Consider the following 21,832-nt stretch of genomic DNA (forward strand, 5'->3'; position numbering starts at 1 on the left):
CATAATAGAAGAACACATGCAATTTTTTTAAGACTAAAGCATTAAAAAAAACTCCTTGATGTCATTCCAAAACTCTTCTTTCCAGCCTAATCTCTAGTATTGGAAAATATCTTGACAGTGTTTCAGTTCATGTTTTGTACTTTCTGAGAAGCAAATTGCCAGAAAATGAGAAAGGAATAGTGCTCTTGTAAAAACACTGGCATCTACATTTTTAATAACAGCTAACTAGGTTAAAAGCCCTCCAATCTCTCTACATTTATAGTCAGTTTATTTAAATTGACTTTATAGGGGCGCCTGGGTGGCTCAGTCGGTTAAGCCTCCGACTTCAGCTCAGGTCACGATCTCGCAGTCCGTGAGTTTGAGCCCCGTGTTGGGCTCTGGGCTGACGGCTTGGAGCCTGGAGCCTGCTTCCAATTCTGTGTCTCCCTCTCTCTCTGCCCCTCCCCCATTCATGCTTTGTCTCTCTCTGTCTCAAAAATAAATAAACGTTAAAAAATTTTTTTAAAAAATAAAATAAATAAATTGACTTTATAATATATACAATATCTTCTTCTAAATTGTATTTAAGATTAGTCATAAAATTAGGAAAGAAAGTAAACACATATTAAAGAAACTCTGTGACAGAATTTTGTCCAGAATTTGTCTGAGTCTCTCCTTAAACAAATTAATACAAAACAAGACCACAAGATATTAGAAAGCATATAGATCTTTATTTTATCATCTACTTTTCTCAAAATTGCTGCCTAATTTATAGGTGATCGTGTTCTTGCTGTTAACGGAATTAGTCTGGAAGGAGCTACCCATAAGCAAGCTGTGGAAACACTGAGAAATACAGGACAGGTAATAAATAGCTCATTATACCAACCACTTAAGATAGCTTACAAGAACATAAATAATTTGTGAATAGTATCTGTCTCACTAAGATCTCCAAATTTATTAGTCAAGAAACCAAGCCTGATTCATGTAAACGTTCTAGTATTTTTTTCCCTTCAAATTGGGAAGCAGGTATTATTGCAAGAGGTTTTTCACTGAGGGAACTTGACTTTCTATATCACATTTAGCCATAATATTACCAGATCTGACGGGAGGAAGGGTGGAGTTTGCATTTTTTTTAACTTTTTGTCAACAAGGACAAACATCTAGTGATTTTCACTTCTAGTCATTTTTCAGCCCAAAGCTGAATTATTTTCTAAAGTTTACCAAATTATTTATAATGGTCTATGTATTATAGCATAGCGGTGTTTTTATTCTAGTGCCCAAATTTCTTATAACATGTTTATGTTATTTCTATAAGAGAGATTTTTCTTTTTAATTATTTTTTATACAGAAAATAAGAAAAACTTGACTCTGAAATTTTCAGTCCCTTGCTTTGTTTTTTGTTTTTGTTTTTTCCCCTCCCTCTATCTATGTTTTTGGGTTTTCTTTTTTTTCTCTCCCTCTATCTATATTTTGGTGGACCAGTTACTTTAAATGATTTTATAAGATCAACCATATAAAGTTCTCAAAATTTACCTACTTTCTTATAATTCTTCTTAGTTAATGAAATGCTATTCCATTTGTCCAGGTGGTTCATCTGTTATTAGAAAAAGGACAGTCTCCAGCATCCAAAGAACATGTCCCCATCACCCCACAGTGCACCTTTCCAGATCCAGATGCCCAAGGTCAAGCCCCAGAAAAGATGAAGAAAATGACTCATGTCAAAGACTACAGCTTTGTCACTGAAGGTCAGGCCTTGGGAGACTGTCATCTCACCTTTAACTTATTCTTGACTTAGTCAAAATTTGATTTTTGTATGTTGGATCATAATTCATGCCTGAGTCCCTCTAATTACTCTTGTCAAGTATAAATAATCTGATGGATCACTATACCATTTTTTTTTAAGGACATATATATGCACCTCTTAAGTCTGAAAGACCTTAGGTAATGAAGTCATGCATGAAACAACTTTTGGTCACTTAATAGTCCTTTGAATAGTTATAAAATTCAAATGAAATTTTCAAGGAAAAAAATAACTATAAATAATTGCTGAGAATGGCTTCAAACTCATATGAAACCTTGACTTATAACATTTTCTATATTTTTGATTAATTCTGTGGACTTGTCAAGCTAACCCTAGGTAGAAATTCACCTCATAGTTCCCAGATCATGATCTTTCTTACAAACTTTGCAAGCTCTTGGACATACTGCTACTTGGTAGTAAAATAAGAAATTAAGAATAGGGGCACCTGCGTGGCTCAGTCCGTTAAGCATCTTGACTCTTGATCTTAGCTCAAGTCATGATCTCACAGTTCAGGAGTTCGAGCCCTGCAGAGTCTGTCTGGGATTCTCTCTCTCTACCTCTCTCTCTGCTCCTCACCCGCTCTTGTTCTCAAAGTACATAAATAAAAGTTTTTAAAAAATAAGAAAATTAAGAATGAGGTAGTACTGAGCTTTTCATAAAGCTAAGTGTTCATAATACAGAAATACCCTTTATTCTGAGATTTCCATCTATCTCATTTTAAGGGGCATAAATGTCCTTTACTTTATAAATGCTGATGGTGGTATATACCATTGTTTTGCTTTTTATTTTAAATCCTTATTTGATTACCAAATGTTTAGTGCCTCAGAATTAGTTGCAAAAATAAGGAGAAAAAATAGCCCAGCCTGTATTATTTTATCTGATTATGAAAATAAAATTAGCATACCTACTTTACCTCTTTATACTGCCTTGTATTGTTTATTTCTTCCATCACTCCTTCCTTAAATATGTTACTTCATTCTTTTCTGGTTATTGTTCTTTCAACTTCTTTTGTTGATTGAAATTTGTTTATAATGCCATATCAATTTACTGGATTAAATTATACCTCACTGAAACACTGGAATGTCAGCTTACTTTCCCCTACCCTTCTCTAACATTTGCTTCACTCTTCTTACCATCTTTCTCCCATTGTGTCCCCAAACTTCCTTCATTCTTACCCTTCCCCAGATTTTTCTCTTTTTTTTTTAATGTTATTCTATAATCTTTGAAAACACATGGGATTAAAGCATAATTTTATTTTCAGAACCCAGATATCAAACCCTCTCTTCTGTTCAAGTAGCTTAGTTCATGCAGCTTAGTTTATTAAGTTTTTTTAATGATAGAGAGTGTGAAATAGGATTTGAATATAGAATAAAAGTACAGTAAGTGCCTGTAAAGCTGTAAATATTCTGAGAAGATGGGTTTTTTAAAATGTGTCTAAAAGCACATACGTTTGTATGTGCATATGTGTACACAGCACGATAAGAATATTTAAATTTTTTTAATGTTTTTTTTTTTCTCCAGAGAATACATTTGAGGTTAAATTGTTTAAAAATAGCTCAGGCCTAGGATTCAGTTTTTCTCGAGAAGACAGTCTTATTCCTGAACAAATGAATGCCAGCATAGTAAGAGTTAAAAAGCTCTTTCCTGGACAGCCAGCAGCAGAAAGTGGAAAAATTGAAGTGGGAGATGTTATCCTAAAAGTGAATGGAGCCTCTTTGAAAGGACTATCTCAGCAGGTGAGCCCCCAGGTGTTGAATGTAATACTTCTAATAATGAGATGGATTAGCCTTTCATTATGATTTCATAGTGCTATCTTAACTGTATCTTCATTTGTCATTCATGGTACCCCTAGGAAGTCATCTCTGCTCTCCGGGGAACATCCCCAGAAGTATCCTTGCTTCTATGTAGACCTTCACCTGGTGTGCTACCAGAAATTGACCCTGCTCTTTTGGTGAGAACTATGAAAAGTTAATTTATATTTTTATAGAATAGCAATTGAGTGATTAATTCAGCTGTCATGGTTTTGTCACTGATTGATCTCCTGGGTCTCATCTACTTTATTCTTTAACTAGGAGTATCTTGGGTGTGTCACGTGACCTCCAAGTGCAGTCTGCATATGTAATATAAAGTAATTCAATTCACTTTCTCTTCTCTCCTTTCCACTTATAAAGTTCTAGGATTTTAGGAGTTTGTTTCCTAAGCATAAATAGGAAAAGATTTCAAATCATGGTTATAGGGGTGCCTGGGTGGATCAGTTGGTTAAGCATCTGACTCTTGATTTTGGCTCAGGTCATGATCTCATGCGTTCATGGGTCCGAGCCCCGCATTGGGCTCTGCAGAGCCTGCTTGTGATTCTCTCTCTCCGTCTGTCTCCCCTCCCTGCTCACACACTCCGCCTCTCTCTCTCTCAAAATAAATAAATAAACCTAAATTTAAAAAGTAAATAAATTAAAAATAAAATACAATAATGGTTACAAAGCCCTTCTGTCCATTTCTTCATTGAACCAAACTGGGAAGCATAATTCTCATTCTGAGCTAGTTTAAATAATAAAAACGATTTGAGGGGAGCCTGGGTAACTCAGTCCGTTGGGCATCCAACTTCGGCTCAGGTCATGATCTTGCGGTTTGTGGGTTTGAGCCCTGCATTGGGCCCTGCACTGACAGTGTGAAGCCTGCTTGGGATTCTCTCTTTCCCTGTCTGTGTCTGCCCCTCCCCCCACTTGTGCTCGCTTGCTCTCTCTCAAAATAAATAAATAAACTTTAAACAAGTAAATACATAAATAAAATTTGAGAGTTTTTGCCCTTATTTTTAATACTAGAAATCACAGAGCAAGCAATATGTTTGTCCATTTCCCTTTCTTATGTCAAGGAATAGCTAAAGGATCCAAAATCTATTTTGATGGTTATTTATAAATTACATGCTGATAGGTAGGAATCCATACATAGATGGATAATAATATTAATATAATTGAAGAAGGACAACTTTTGTCCTCTCTACTTTATAGTGTGTTCCATTACCAATAAACATGACCCCTGGGTATGAAAGGCAGCAGTGTCTGGCCCCAGAAACTTTGGTCTTTATGTCCGGGAGAGGGGTAGTTGTAGGATATTAATAGGAAAATATGATTTCTGTAAGGTGTATTATAAACAGCATTTTATGAGACTACATTGATTTTTGGCACCAGATAGGAAGAACTGAGTAGAACTCTCCTCTTAATGAGTATATAAATTGATACAATCTTTGTAGAAAGCAATCTGGAAATACTTAGCAAGGCCTTTCAAAGCATCCTATGTACTGACTATTATATAGAAAATTATAAGGAAATAATGAGAAACTCAGGTGAAAATGTACATACAAAAAAGCTCTAGATTTCTATTGTAGCAGAAAGTTAGAAGCAACTCTATAAAATAAAAGAATTCTGAAATAAGTAAAAGGTATAGCCATCTGTGGGATCATTACATAGTTTTGTGCAGTTTTTTTCAAAGCATATTTAAGGACCTCAGAAAAAACTCATGATCGAAACCTAAATTTCAAAGTAGGCTACAGGGGTGCCTGGCTGGCTCAGTTGGTGGAGCATGTGAGTCTTGATCTCAGGGTTGTGAATCTGAGACCCACATTGGGTATAGTGATTACTTAAAAATAAAATCTTCCATGCTGTTCCACCATCTTGGCTCCCCCCTACTTAAAAATAAAATCTTAAAAAAAAAAAAAGTAAGATATAATATATAATTCTGATGTAAAGTATAAGTCATATGATATTAGTTGTTATTTTCGCATATATTTATATATGGTTTTTCTGTGTAATGAGCATAGGTTACCTTTATTATCAGAAAATAATTGAATATTTTAATAGAAAGTGCTGCTGTTCAGCATGTTCCTGTTCAATTAAGTGTTTTAGCGTTAATATAAGTTGTCACACCCCGATCTCTTTAAATGTGTCCATTACAGACCCCGTTGCACTCTCCAGCACAAGTTCTCCCAAACAACAGTAAAGACTCTTCTCAAGCAGCATGTGTGGAGCAAGGCACCAGCTCAGATGAAAATGAAACGTATGACAAAAACAAGAAACAATGTACATCCAGGAGAGACAGTTACAGTGACAGCAGTGGGAGTGGAGAAGACGACTTAGTAAAAGCTCCAGCAAAGATACCAAATATGAGTTGGAGTTCAGCTTTGCATCAGACTCTGAGCAACATGGTATCACAGGCACAAAGCCAACGTGAAGCATCTAACGATCAGGAAGACACCATTTGTACCATGTTTTACTATCCTCAGAAAATGCCTAATAAACCAGAACTTGATGACAGGTATTGTCACTATTACGTGTAGCACTCAAAGCAACTGCTTCTTGTTTGTGACAGGAGCAGCAACATACATTTCTCTAAGAATGAAATATGTCTGTGTGAACTTCACAGTGATCAGGCAGATGATGGCTGTATTGGATATCCAGTTACTGTGACTGACAGTTTTAGTTAGCAAAACCGTAAGCTCTCTAGCCGTTCAGCCTGAGACTTGCTGCTCTCTTGAGTATATTTACTAGTAATTGGGAAAGTTGTTTGTATTTCACCATAATTCATATTACTTACAAGAAAGAGAAAAGACCTATTTTGATACTGATGGGGTAGGAGAATAGGGAGTACTAATATAAAGAGAAGTGATTGGTGGGGAGGAGACAGTTTGCAAAAGGTAAGCATAGAGGCAAAAAAAGGAAAAGACTACATCTGTACCTCTAACAATTATTCATACATTTTACTGTTTGGTTACATCTTTGTGTATATCTAGGTGCAACCATACTTGTTCAAGTTCTTTTGGTGTTTTGGGGCTTTTTTTCCCCCATTGGATCATCCAAAATAACCACAGGAATAAGACTTATATTCTTTTTCTATTTCTTCTCTTTCTTATTATGTTGAAACACACATTAGGCTTCTGAAAATATTGGCTTCAGCCTTTAGTTAATGACTAGGAATCAAAAGTCTATTTATTTAACCTGTCTTACTAATTTATGCAGCTTGAAGAGCTTCAAAATAGAATCTGGACAGGGGCACCTGGGTGATTCAGTCAGTTAAGTGTCCGACTTTGGTTCAGGTCACGATCTCACAGTTCTTGAGTTCGAGCCCCATGTTGGACTCTGTGTGCTTTGGATTCTGTGTCTCCCTCTCTCCCTGCTCTTCCCCTGTTTGTGCTCTCTCTCTATCTCTCTGTCTCAAAGATAAATAAACATTAAAAAAAAAAAAAAAGAATGTGGACAGAGAATAAAAATGGGTATTGTTAGCATCTAGCAGACATGAAATAAATTCATAGTCCAGAGTTAGGCAAAAATTAGCTAGGAATGCAATCATAAGCAGACATGAATATGTGTTAAGCGCTTTCTGTTTGTGGCACAAACTTACTGTATTGACATTGAAATGTATTTGAAAATAGTCTTGCTTCTTTCTCTCTGTAGCAATCCTCCTTCCCCTCTACCACTGGACATGACTCTTGGGCAGAGCTATCAACCCCAATCAGAATCTGCTTCCACTAATTCAATGGATAAATATCATATGCATCACATTTCTGAACCAACTAGACAAGAAAGCTTGACATCTTTGAAAAATGACTTAGAAAACCACCTTGAAGACTTTGAGCTGGTGAGTTGTTTCCTCTGTATTAAGAAAATTCTGGGGCACCTGGATGGCTCAGTTGGTTAAGAGTTGATTTCATGAACTCATGTCATGAACTCATGTCATGTCATGAACTCATGATCTCATGTCATGATCTCATTGTTTATGCGTTTAAGCCCCACGGAAGTCTCTGCACTGACGGTATGGAGCCTGCGTGGGATTCTGTCTGCTCTTCCTCCACTCACACCTTCACACATGCAATCTCTCTCTCTCTTTCAAAATAAATAAACGTAAAAAACAAATTCCATGTTTTGTTAGTTAAGATGTAGTTACACAAAGCTTCCCTTTAGGGAAAAGGCTGTCTTTTTGAGTAGGTTCATATCCAGGTCCAGTAAGTAGATAACATATCTGCTGTGTTTCTCTGCCAAGAATCAGGGGAAAAGACAAAAAGACCTGGAAATAAATCCTGACGCTACCACTGACTTGCTATAATTTGGCAGATGCCTATGGAATTACTTCATTCATCTGAGCCTTAGTAGTTCTGGCTATAAAATGGGGCTAGTAACCTCCTAGGACTCTGATGAGGATTAAAAGAAATATAGGTAGAGTACCTAATACAGTTATCTACTATTTCCCGAATCCTGATGAGTTGCCTATTTAATTTTTAATCAAATTTGAATGTAAGTTTTTCTCTTCCACACTTTTTTGTATATGCCCAAATGGAATCCTTTACATTGTACAAATAACCCTATAACTTCTGAATCTTTAAATTCAGTTTGGAAGCCAAATCTCCAAGAATAATATCCTTTACATTGATTGAAAGTCAGCCTTTTTCAATATTGTTTTTATTATCCAAGTAATAAATATTTATCATTGGAAAATTAAAAACACAGATTTAAAAAATAGTGAAACCACTGATAATCTCACCACCTAAAAATCATAAACATTTTGGAGTTAATCTCTTCAGATACTTGGTTTGCCTAGAAGAGTGTGTGTGTGTGTGTGTGTGTGTGTGTGTGTGTGTGTGACATATACATCTTCAGTTTCATTCTCAGCAATAGAAAATAATCTTTTCGAAAAGAGAAAAAAAGCTTTGCAAGATTTCCTTTAGAAGTGTGTCATCACCCCTGTAAACTATAAGCAACCTTCATATCTCATTCAAAATCTTTTTTTTTTTTTTAATTTGAGAGAGAGAGAGAGAGAGCATAGGCAGGGGAGAGGGGCAGAAGGGGAGAGAGAGAGAGAGAGAGAGAGAGAGAGAGAGAATCACAAGCAGGTTCCAGAGTCAGCATGGAGTCCAACACAAGGCTTGATCCTACAACCCTGGGATCATGACCTGAGCCGATGTTAAGAATCGGATGCTCAACTGACTGAGCTACCCAGGCACCCCTCAGTCAAAATCTTTAAAAAAAATTTTTTTGTACAACTAAATGAAGTTGTAATATCTAATCACCTAAAGGCTTCATGTTTTTACAAGAAAACCTTTTCTTTTGTGGCTCTTGGCATCTATCTTAATTGCTCAGAAATAGATGAAGAATTTTCCTACACCTTCCCCTCAAAATATACATCAAAGGATCATCAAAGTATAACCATTCATGTGTCCTTGTTTACCTTGAAAATACAAAAATTGAAGCATGAGTAAGTTTTGTCTCAGCTATCTTTAGACAACACATAGTGTTGCTTCTAAACCCAACTCTTAGATGGGGATACATTCTATCTAGAATTGGATAGACCTAGCTTCACTTGGCTGAGATCAGTCATCTTTTAAGGTTTGATTTCCTCCTCTGCTATTCAGTAGAAATAATAGTCATCTCTGTTCGTCAATGGGCAAAAATAGACAACCTAAAGAGTCGCTGTTTCCTTCCCTAGGAAGTAGAACTCCTCATTACCCTAATTAAATCAGAAAAAGGAAGCCTGGGCTTTACAGTAACCAAAGGCAATCAGAGTATTGGTTGTTATGTTCATGACGTCATTCAAGATCCAGCCAAAAGCGATGGAAGGCTAAGACCTGGGGACCGGCTCATAAAGGTGAGACATTAAAGAATGGATTTATGCAAATGTGGCCAGAGACCAAGTCAGGGCTGGAGAAGGAAGAACAAGAAGGTTGAGTTAATATAACACTCCATTTCTTTGGTTTATGTTTTCCTTCTCCACCTCTTAAAAATAAAGGCCTTTGTATAGTTAACAGTTTAGGGAATGCTGAAAGTGCCCTTTTTAATTTGAAAGTTCCTCTACTCTTACTTAAAGCATTACATAAGCTGTCTTGAGTCTTAGGGACAGAAAGTTTCTTAAATTACCATGAGGATAAATTTCCTATATTAGCAAAATAATGATGCATTTGTTAGATATTTTACATTATTATTTCACATGTAATTACTTGCTCATTGTACTTATGATTTCCACAGTAAAGGGAATTAGCAATAAATTAGAGACCATTCTCTTACTGGCTAAGGTAGAGCTAGGGAGATTGCTGTATTTTCATGGCAACTTCTCTTTCCAAAACTGTAATCTATTTTGCCTCTTTCTCATTTTTGTAGGTTAATGACACAGATGTGACAAACATGACTCACACAGATGCAGTGAATCTGCTCCGAGCTGCACCCAAGACAGTCAGATTAGTCCTAGGACGAGTTCTAGAATTACCCAGGATGCCAGTGCTGCCTCATTTGCTACCTGACATTATATTAACATGCAACAAAGAGGAGTTGGGTAATGCACATTCAGGCTGTGTGCAGTGTGATTTTGTTGGCTAGGTTAAAAGTAAGTACTCTTAAGACTAAGGAAAACCAATATTTTCTATTCCCTGAAGGTTTTTCCTTATCTGGAGGTCATGACAGCCTTCATCAAGTGATATATATTAGTGATATCAATCCGAGGTCAGTTGCAGCCATTGAGGGTAATCTCCAGCTATTGGACATCATCCACTATGTGAACGGTGTCAGCACACAAGGAATGACCTTGGAAGAAGCTAAGAGAGCATTAGACATGTCCCTTCCTTCAGTGGTGCTGAAAGCAACAAGGTACTCTGCAATTACTTGTGGGTTTTGTGTGTTTGCTCATGTTTCAGGCTGTTGATCACACCTACGTTATCTTAAAAAGGTATTCCTGAATTAGTAACTCACAGACTAAACTGGCAGTTTATAAAGCTAGAACATACTTCTTAATAGGAGATTCCAAGAGTACTTTAAGTGGATTAGTGTTTGGATTCATATTTGCAGTTGATAATAGGGTGGTTACCACATTTGTCAGGATGTTTTCAATTGCAAGTAAAAGAAAATACAACTCAACAGTGGTTTAAACAATAAAGGGAACTTACTAGTTTATAGGATTTAAAAGTGCAAAGATGAGGTGGTCATCAGGTGAAATTTGATGCAGGCTATGGCTCCATTTTTTACTGTTTTCAATTACTCTCTTTTCTGTGTATGTATTTCCTTCATGATTGTTAAGTGGCTTTGTCACTTAACACATGGCACCGTCCAGAGCAATCTTCTAACAATTCTCACCAATAACCATGGTAAAGCAAGGACTGTCTGTTGCTTGCCTTAGACCTAAATTAAGGCTATCCCTTGAATTGAGACCAAGAAATAAGAATATATCAATTGGCCTAGGCCAGTCCTGGCCCATTCCCAGAGCTGGAACAGAGTTAGTTCTGCCCAAACGTCATGTCTACAGCCAATGAGGCATAGAATTGTCACTTTCACCATACCTCATGACAATTTCACATTGTAAGAAATGCTAATGGCAACTTTTCCTTCACTTAATAATAGAAATAAATTGAAAAAAAAAATGTATGCATTAGTTTCAAATTACTACAAATATAGTGGCATAAATGATAAGTTTATTAATAGTTCTGGAGGTCAGAAATCCAAAATGAAAAAAAAAAAAAAAAGATCCAAAATCCAAAATGGATTTCAGTTGGCTAAAATCAAGATGTTATCAGGGTTGCATTCCTTCTTTAAGAGGTTACAGGAGAAAATCCATTTCCTTGCCTTTTCCACCTTCCAGAGCTTCCCTTCCATCCTCAAAGCCAGCAGGCATAACACTCTACTTATGTTGTCACATCTCTTTCTCTGACTCTCTTTCCTCCCTTCCTCATTCATTTATAAGGACTTCTGTGATTACATTGGGCCCACCCAAGATAATCTCCTCATCTTTAGATCCTTAACTTACATCTTTAAAATCCCTTTTACCCTGTAAGGTAACATATTGACAGGTTTGGCAGATTAGGATGTAGCCACCTTTGTGGGGCCATTTTTCTGCCTACCGTAATGTACATACAGCCAGACTTTCTAAATTACACATTTATGTTACATTTATGTCTGTGATACATGGTGAGTTTTACATAGTATGTCTTTAAAAGTATAGAAAATGTAATTAAATAATCTGATCATAAACATTTGTTCCTTCTAAACCTTTAAATTTGATTGTGTACTTTTTTTCTTTGAATATAATCCCTAGTCTGTTTCCCTCATATATTTCTTTTTTTTTTTTTTTAAGTTTATTTATTTATTTTGAGAGAGAGAGAATCCCAAGCAGGCTCCAGACTAACATTGTTAGTGTAGAGCCCGACACGGGGCTCAATCCCATGAACTCCAAGATGATGATCTGAACCAAAATCAAGAGCCAGATGTTTAACCTACTGAGCCATCCAAGCACCCCTACCTCATATATTTCTAAAAATTACATTGGAATACATTTATTTTCATAGGTGTAGCTGAATGTTAATGAGTGGAAGAGGAAAGTGTTCAATCTGGAAAATATTTTTGTGAAAATTAACATCTCTGTGAACCATAGAGCCAGCTAATTTTTTTGCCTCAAAACTAGTAGAGTACCCTTCATGCTAGCTCTAAAATCACTCTCTTTTGCCCTTCTGCTTTTCCCTTCACTTTAGTCACAACAGATATAGTGGTGCTAGTCACAATTACTTTCCCCTTCATTCTTCTTCCAGCTCTCTCCACTACTATATATATCTACCCTCTTTGAAGCCCACAGCCAGCAATAACAGAGAGGTATATATTTGTGGTAATTGTCTGTATGTCAAGAACTGTACAGGGTCTGTGGTCTTACCCAACTTGCAAGCTAATAAGCCAGCCTGTTATTGTTTCTTGGATGCTGGTAGAAGGTATGAAACTCCTGGGTCAGAGACAAAATACTTTTTTGGTAACCACAAGCAACAATGGCATGGTATTGGGACAAGTTCCACACATCTTCTAAGTCTCCTGAAGATGACACATGTGGCCTAGTGGATTCCTGCACATGCAGTGGGTTGTAGTACCAGAGAGAAATACCATGAGAAGAAGAGGAACCCTGCCCTTCATGGCAGCCTGTAAGAAAACCTGCTTTTTATTTGGACAAAGAGCCTCCCTCATCCCTCAAGCTTGCTCATCACAAACATAGCCTTGAGAACTGGCCCATATAAAAAGCAGTCAGGGCCTTTCATTTCTGGGGTACCCAGGAAGAATATGTAGGATGTGTAGGGCCCATAGTAAATTGCTTCTCCCAGCACTATATACTTTAGGCAACCTCCCTTTTCTCTCAAGTACTAGCAGTGTTAAGATTGCATACCAGTCCTCTGTTTCCAAGGTGATGTCTTTAACAGTTTTTCACATTGGGTGGTTCTATCCTTCTTATAATCCTTTAAATATATATATATATACATATATATATATGTATACACACATATATATATGTATATATGTATATATATATGTATATTGTATATATGCATATATGTATATATATAATGTATAAGTATATATAATACATATGTATATATATTGTCTAGATTTTCACTTTAGATAACTTTTTTAAAAGCATGTATCAAGGGTTTCAGATATACAAAACTTAGTCATCTATAATTCCTAAGTTATCTTTGAACCATCACCTGAATGACAGTGAACTAAGTTATTAGATCATGAATATTACAAGTGTTTTAAATGAGGGGAAATACAGTAATGTGTTAATCCTAAACCCAGAGAAAAATTATGTAAAGAAATGATTCTTAATCTTTTTTGGGTCAAGAATATCTCCCTCTAGAAAAGAGGTAGATGAAAACTGATAAATATTTTGTCTACAGCTTCCGGGTGCCTAGACCCCCTGAAGCCTATCTGGAATAAAATTCTTGTGGCTCAATAGTTACCAAGTGGTTTGAAGGGTATTTAAACAAACATCTTAAATAATTTGGAATTGCCTTTTTTTTTTTTTTTCTATAACACAGAGATGGCCATCCAGTGGTCCCCAGTTCCAAGAGGCACACTCTTGCAACCCCACAGTCAACCAAAGTCAACGGTAAGGATACATTCATTTTGTGACACAAGTAGTTATGCAGAGATAACTATTTTTTTTCCCAAAAGCAAAATTGGAGACTATCACTACAGTGTTTTTATCACCCTTCCAGAGTGCTTTTCAGGATCTAAGTACAAAAAATCACATTTAAATAAAAGCATCTCTAAAATTCAGTGCGTAATAGGAAATAGTTGAGCAGCATGGACCATGGGATTTACAGCCAGATAGACCTGAGTTTATAAGTTCTGTGTGCCCTTAGAAAGTTACTTGATCTGTATCCAAGCTTCTATTTCCTATTAGTAAAATAAAAATGTTAGTACTATCTATCTTATAAGCATAAATGCAATAATAATATGTAAAATGCTTATCATAATGATTGTCACATAGCAATTTATTCAGTTATTGAATCTCTTCTTTGTGCCAGGCATTGGTCTGGGCATTGGGAGCATGGCAATGAATACACAAAGTATCTGTCTTACATTCTAGCATAATAAAAGAAATTGTAGTATTAGTGGTCGCGACCCCTGCTAACATAAATTTAATGCTTATTCTTCAGAATAAGCATTCTTCTAAGTGCATTAGTCCTCAAAACAACCCTGTGAGAATAGTGTTACTATTATCCTCCGTTTATAGAAGGAGAAACTGAGACACAGAGAAGTTTGATAACTTACCCAAACTCACAGAGTTAATAAATGGGAGAGCCAGAATTTAAACCTGGGGTTTCTGATTCCATGCTCTCATTCACATAATCGGGTTCAGTAAACATAGCTTCTGATGCCCATGATAAGAATGATAGACGTGGGAATGTGGTTGAAATTAATGTATTTGAAATGTGAATTCAGTACTTCATACATAACTAAACTTTTAGGTTATCAGGCAGTAACATCTACCAAAAGAATCTCACTACTACAGTTGTAGTTTATCTTCAAAACACTAAATTACATCTGTTCCCCTCCTCGCCAGTTTTCTTGAATGCCTTAGGGATCTCAGCTTCTCTCTAATAGCTCCAGTTCACGTTAGAGAGGGACTATCTCACAGAACAGTCAGGAGAGCATTTTTTCTAGTGACTTACAGGTAGTTACTTGTTGCCTGTTTGTAGTTTCAGAGCTAAAGAGAGCTAAGCCCTGCCCACCTTGTAGAAACTGCCTAGCGAACTGTCTTTATGGGGTTCTCTCACTTGACTCCCTTAGAACTGATCCTTTATGAGTTCTGAAAATCAGTATCAATAATAGGAACTCTCTTATAGTGATGGGAATATAAAATGGTACAACCATTTTATAAAACAGACAATTTCTTTAAAAAGTTCAGCATGTGCCTCCCATATGATCCAGCCATTCCACTCCTTTTTGTTTACCCAAACAAAAAGAAAGCATATATCCATACACAAAAAACTGTACATGAATGTTTTAGCAGCTTCCTTTGTGAAAGCCAAAATCAAAAACCACTCAAATGTCCAAAAACTGCTGAATGAAGAAACCAATTGCAAAATATCCAAACAACAGTACTATTCAGTAATAAAAATGGTCTGGTACTCATAGCAACCTAATCAAAATAACCCCTCCAAATAAGACAGCTGAGTGAAAGAAGTCAGACAGAAAAAAGTTTATACTGTATGATTCCATTTATTCAAAATTAAAGAAGATGGAAATCATAGTGACCGAAAGTAGATTAGTGGTTGCTTAGAGACAAGGTGAAGGGCAATTAGGGGAACAGGAGGGAGACAGTACAAATAATAAGCTATGATGTTCTGAACTATTCCAATATGACTTTTTGAACTAGTAGTTTATTACTGGTATGCTCTTTCAGTACTTTTCTTGGAAGGTTGATAATGTTTTATACCTCCTGGAAATAATATTAAAAAACATTCTTGACTGTTTGTAATAACATCATCCACATAATTATAGAAATTCATGTCTAAAAATTTCATGTCAACCTTCATCTTTCTAGGTGGAATTATTTTTAGGTCATTTTCATTTTTCAACGTTTTTTTTTGTTTTTTTTTTTTTTTTTTTTATTTTTGGGACAGAGAGAGACATAGCATGAACGGGGGAGGGGCAGAGAGAGAGGGAGACACAGAATCGGAAACAGGCTCCAGGCTCCGAGCCATCAGCCCAGAGCCTGACGCGGGGCTCGAACTCACGGACCGCGAGATCGTGACCTGGCTGAAGTCGGACGCTTAACCGACTGCGCCACCCAGGCGCCCCTAGGTCATTTTCAAATAGAAGTCCTTGAGTACACAGATGGGTACATTTTTTTTCTTTTCTGTTCTTTTCTTTTTTAACTTTCCAAACTCTGCTATATGTTTCAAAGTCTCTTAAAGATATAATTTGATGAATCAAATTATTTTTAAATATGATTTTTAACTGTAATATGTATTACATTTTTAATGTAATATGTATTGAATCTTTGTACTGGTGGCTAAGAGTTAAAAGTAACATTTGGTTGAGACATATATTAAAAGTTCTGTTTAGTTGTATCCGTAACTTACTTTACTGTGTTAAATTGATAGCCGTTATGAAATGATATGAATGGCGCACTATCTTTCCTTAAATAGTGAAGTTAGTGTAGATCAGTACCTGTGATGCCTCTCCCATTCAGTTGAGAGAATTTACATTCAGTGTCTGATACTAGAACCATTCAGACCAAACTGAGCTTTTGTACAGACTATAGTATTTTCTTTTAAGAAATTAGCTTTTTCCTTGGGATAAACCCTTTTCTAATATTTGATTTTGTGTAGCTGGTTTTAAATCATTTTGCAATATGACCTCTTTTAGTGCACTAATGAAAATAAGAACATGCACAGAAGTGTGGGTTTTCTTTCACTGTTTTGATGTCCCTGTTGGGTTCCAACTGGCTCTTCTCTTACTCTCTGTGTTGTTCCTTTCAGGTCACCACACTGTGGAGCCTTGCCACAAGCCTGTCCTCACTCCTAGTAATTCATCCTCCAAGGTAAGGAAAAGGCTACCTTCTTCCTGTCATACTGCCTTATCTAAATACCCAGCTTGTTTGTGTCTTGAACCAAACTGATTTCGCATTTAAATATTTGCCTTTTTTAGATACACGTACTGATATAAGGAATATATTTTAGGGAACTAAATAGACCTTGCTGAATAAAGCACACAGTGTAAAGGTCCTACATGAACAACCCTACATCATTTGGCACATATTCAGCTCTTATATAAGCTAATCTCTTAAATGGATAGCTTCAATACTTAGATCTTTTTATGAAAGTTCACAGTTCTTTTGGTTGTGTGTTAGATACCCAGAAGAGAAGAACATACATAATTAAGAGTAGAATTGGTCCTTTGAGTTAATATTGGTCAACAGTGACCCTCAAATGACAATCCTCTACTGCTAGTAAGGAAAAACAGTACTGACAAAAGAAATAGACATACTTGCTTTTAGAAGGACATGGAAAATGCTTTACCTCATAATAAAATGTAAGAACCTAAATCATTTAAGATTAACAAAGAAAAATCTGGAGGTGAATTAGCAAAGCTACTTTAATACATAGCTGAATTCCACTTCAAGCTTTCTCTTTAAGGCTATGTGTATGCCCATTCGTTTGGCTAACATTTCTTTTTATGATTTTCTTTTGGCATGTAATGAACATTCTAAAACGATCCCAGCTGGATATCCACTTTGTGGAATTGTTTAATCCCACACACATCCCATACAGTCTAGCCCCACTATTTGAATGCCTTTCCACATAAGCTCCAGAGCTGAGGCATTGCTCTCCTAGTAATCTGAAAATCCTGTCATCTCAGCAAAATCTGGACAAAAGCTGGATTTAACATAGAAGGAAAATTTAGTGACCAGAAGGCCAAAATTCCATGCCTTTCACCTCACTGGTCCAGCAAGTCTTTAAAAGATATTGCAATAGAAGAATTATTAGGCAGAAATGATTGGGGCACAGAAATAAAAATGCCTTGGTCTTGGTATGTTTGTGGATTGAGAGAAAGCAAGACCCACTATTCCCTGTTTATTCATAAGGTCTACAGTTACACAGAGCTGGAACACCTGGATTTTCATGTATTTCTAGTGTTAGTCATGTTGTATGGTGCTTATTTTCTTTTTAAATATCAGCATGTTGTTGAAAGGGAGAAGGGGAGAATTTCTTTTTAAGTTAACATAAAACACTCAGAAGCTAGGGGCGCCTGGGTGGCGCAGTCGGTTAAGCGTCCGACTTCAGCCAGGTCACGATCTCGCGGTCCGTGAGTTCGAGCCCCGCGTCAGGCTCTGGGCTGATGGCTCGGAGCCTGGAGCCTGTTTCCGATTCTGTGTCTCCCTCTCTCTCTGCCCCTCCCCCGTTCATGCTCTGTCTCTCTCTGTCCCAAAAATAAATAAAAAACGTTAAAAAAAAAAAAAAAAAAAAAAAAAAACCACTCAGAAGCTAGGACCCTGGTTATTCATGGTTGCAAACATTTTTTGTTGGAGTTAAAGTCTTTCAGGAAGTGTCTCAAGCAATACTCTGTCCTTGATGCTAATGTCTGTGCTATGAATTTCTCATGAAGATTGGAGTTTCACAATCCAGTAAAATCTGACATTGTGTAACCATTATGTATGAAGAAATAATTCTATTGCGTCTATCATTTCTACTTTTTATCTTGATAAAAAGAGTAAAATCTTTGGAGCAAACCACCTTTTATTTGTATAAAATTATTTCATTTTATCCTAACCATTTAATTTTGCATTTTTACCCAAATCATTTTTCTTTCAATAGGCCATGTACCATGAAGTGTTCACAATTTACCATTGAGTTAGAAAGTTAAATTCTGTTCAATAAGTAATTTGTAGTTATGAATCCATTGTTATTCTTCTTAAATTGAGATGAGATTTAGACTAGACTTAAAAATCTTTATATCCAACAGTTGACTAGGATGTGAAACTGGAGTTTATGTCCAAGTCACAGCTTCACAAATACTTAAAAGATTTTTTCCCTTTCCCCCAACTTATTAGTTTAGTAATCCTATAAAACTTTTAGAAAAGATTTAAAGGAAGACAAGTCTCATAAAATATGCCTCAAAAAAGAGATTTCTGCACTTAAATAAGCTTAGGAAATACTACATAATAGACTCTTGGCAACTCAAAATTTATATTAGTAAACACTGTGAGAATTCTTAGAATAGAAATACTGATTTGATGTTGTATTATCTGCTGTTTCCAGAGGTTTTTGGTGATGGAAAGTCCCATTCTCTTTGTACATTCCATTGTACTGATGTTTCCTAGAAACATTCATCTATCATGGAGAGATATCAAATGGATTATGTACAAAGAAAGAGGGAGAGAAGGACACGATGGGGCAATCTACAGTCCCTCCCTAATCCTGGAAGTTAGCAAAATAGTAAACTAATGATTTGCTCTGGTTTCATACTTTAGGTTAATGGGGAAGAAATAATTGAAGTTTTGTGCCCTGAAGGAAAATGCTCTACTTATCAGATGAAGGGATCAGCAGACTTGATTCTCTCCAAAGGTAGTTTTTCCAAATCAGTCATCCAATTACTCTAAATGTCCTAATAGTTCAGGTAATAAAGAAATATTAGGTATTGGGCTTACATGTTTCTATAGTGTAACAAGGAAAGATTGTTGTTCAAAGAAATAAAAGAACAATGTAAAATTAATTATTGTTCATTGCATTACTGTACAAATGTGCTGTATCCTAATATTAAAAATATTTTTAGATGATTAAAAAGATAGCTGGTTTTGTTTGAATAGTGTTTCTTACATTCCTTGGAAGCAGCAATTCACAGGTAACCTAATTAGAAAATTTTTCTTGGACATGTATGGGCTACCCTATTATATCCTTAATTTTTGTAACCTAACTTCTTGAGTTTCTTTCATGAATTAGTAATTTGGAATCAATTTAGGAAAATAAGCATTAAATTCTTGATGTCTCATGGAAAGATTTATTCACAGACATAGATTTTGGTTTGTTCTTTTTAAGCTACATTTGTGTGATCTTCCGTCACAGCAGCCAGAGGAGTGCTAGAACTAGAAATGGCTGGGTTGCATGAGTCTAACCGCTTTTCCAATCATGGCTGCCTTTCAAAGTAGATGCTTGAAATTTGAAAGACCTGATGTAGCGTCTCTTTCTCAAATCAATATTTTTAAAGTAAAATCTCATATAAAATTACTGTTTTTCAAGAATCTAATGTACAAGAAGATGATATTTATGATGATCCTCAAGAAGCTGAAGTTATTCAGTCTCTGCTGGATGTCGTGGATGAGGAAGCCCAGAATCTTTTAAACCAAAATAATGCAGCAGGAGATGTCAGTGTTCCAGGTAGATGAACCAGAATGAATAAGTTGGTACACTAAGGAGTGCAAGAAGGAGGCCTCTAGGAAGCATTTTAATTTCTCTTGGCCCACTTATTTCTTCCCCAGGTTCATTGAAAACCAATGGGAAGTTATCTGAAGGGAGAGCAGAAGATACAGACTGTGATGGTTCACCTTTACCTGAAGACTTTACAGAGGTAAGGATAAGAGCTAGATAAACACCATAGGAGGTTATCTCTTGTTAGAATTATGTATCTTCTTACATAAAGTTTGTTTTCTCTGCTGAGGCTTTATCTCTGCCTCCACCAACCCCCCATTTCTGATTTTCCAACACCGCTCATCCCCTGCCCCAACTCTGGCATTTGCAGGTTTATGTTTACTTGTCTGGTTCCTGTAGACATTTGACTTTGCAGCCTATCCTAGTGTGCTGGGGCTGCCACAACAAAATACCACAAACTGAAAGACTTAAGAAACAGAAATTTATTTTCTCACAATTCTAGAGGCTGGAAGTCCCAAGGTGCCAGCAGAGTTGGTTTCTGATGAGACCTCTCTCCTCCGCTTGCAGATGACCACCTTTTCACTGTGTCCTCACATGCCCATTCGTCTGTGTTCATGCACCCCTGGTGTCTCTTCCTTTTCTTATAAGGACACCAATCCTATTGGATTAGAGCCCCATCCTTATGACCTTATTTAGCCTTAATTACCTCCATAAAAACTGTCTCCAAACAGTCATTTTGGGGTTAGGGCTTCAACCTGTGAATCTTGCGAGGGACACAATTCAGTCTATAACAATCTATTCTTTAACAAGTTATAAAATATAATTAAATAAAATTTCATTCACAATAGTTAAATAAAAGTATAGGCATAAATTCAACCCAAATGTACAAAACCTATATTATGAAAACTTTAAAACTCTACAAAGAAGCAGAAGAAATATTAAAGAGAAACATTTCTTATTCCTTGATAGAAAAACCCAAAATTTAACTTCTCCCTAGATTTACCCATAAATTAATATGGTCCCATAAAATATTTCAACTTTTTTTTTAATGTTTATTTATCTTGAGGAGGGGAGTATGAATGGGTAAGGTTAATAATGATGGGTAATGGGGCAGATAAAGAATGGGTAAGGGGAGAGAGAGGGGGAAAAGAGAGAATCCCAAGCAGTCTCACTCTGTCAGTGCAGAGCCCAATGCAGGGCTCAATCCCATGAACCATGAGATCCTGATGCTGAGCCTAAATCAAGAGTCCAACACAACTATCTGAGCCACCTAGGAGCCCCTTCAACTTTTTTTTAATGAGAGGCAGACTAGCTTGGTAAAATGATTTTAAAGTTCACTTGGAAGAAATTAGGATGTAAAACTGTTCAGGACAAATCTAAAAATTAAGGTTTATGGAAGGAGAATATTCCTACCAATTATTTGTAAATATCATGTAAGTTGTTCTACCACCAAAGTGCAGATAGATCCCGCAAATATACACGTTGAGAATTCAAGATGTTAAAGACCAAACATTTTGGGACAGTCCATCCTTTAAATTTAATAAATTGACGCTTGAATATATGGGACATCTGCTTCAGAAGAGATTTTGACTAATAGTAAACAAAACAAAGAAAGTGAAAAAACAAATTCAGGAAAGGAGAAAACAAAGTACTGAGATAAAAACATGAAGAAGTTATATTTGTATCAAACTCTAAATGTGTTAAAATCACTATGGAAATTATATTCATAAGCAGACAAATTCAAAAAAGACAAATATGACTAATCTTCGTAGCTGAAAGGAAGACTAAGCCAGTATTCTGGAAACGTTTTCTGTTTCATTTTAAATTTCTAGAATGTTGCCTACATTTGAGTAGTTTTAAGAGTTACCTAGAATTTCTGAAAATATTTAGTT

The 21,832-nt window shown here is 36.1% G+C and overlaps 1 protein-coding gene across 5 annotated transcripts in view; it reads left to right on the plus strand.

Annotated features, from left to right (window-relative positions):
• PTPN13 (protein tyrosine phosphatase non-receptor type 13) overlaps positions 1-21,832 on the plus strand; it is a 228,140-nt gene that overhangs the window by 184,972 nt on the left and 21,336 nt on the right. For all 5 annotated transcript variants that reach the window (XM_049630820.1, XM_049630821.1, XM_049630823.1 and 2 more), the window contains 14 exons: positions 755-840; positions 1,565-1,724; positions 3,302-3,516; positions 3,633-3,731; positions 5,730-6,088; positions 7,225-7,408; positions 9,251-9,409; positions 9,919-10,090; positions 10,191-10,401; positions 13,599-13,669; positions 16,554-16,615; positions 19,046-19,139; positions 19,812-19,949; positions 20,051-20,139. In XM_049630820.1, the coding sequence (XP_049486777.1) occupies positions 755-840; positions 1,565-1,724; positions 3,302-3,516; positions 3,633-3,731; positions 5,730-6,088; positions 7,225-7,408; positions 9,251-9,409; positions 9,919-10,090; positions 10,191-10,401; positions 13,599-13,669; positions 16,554-16,615; positions 19,046-19,139; positions 19,812-19,949; positions 20,051-20,139 (2,099 nt within the window). The remainder of the gene's footprint in view (positions 1-754; positions 841-1,564; positions 1,725-3,301; positions 3,517-3,632; positions 3,732-5,729; positions 6,089-7,224; positions 7,409-9,250; positions 9,410-9,918; positions 10,091-10,190; positions 10,402-13,598; positions 13,670-16,553; positions 16,616-19,045; positions 19,140-19,811; positions 19,950-20,050; positions 20,140-21,832) is intronic.

This window comes from Panthera uncia, chromosome B1, assembly GCF_023721935.1.
Source record: "Panthera uncia isolate 11264 chromosome B1, Puncia_PCG_1.0, whole genome shotgun sequence".
Lineage (NCBI taxonomy): Eukaryota > Metazoa > Chordata > Mammalia > Carnivora > Felidae > Panthera > Panthera uncia.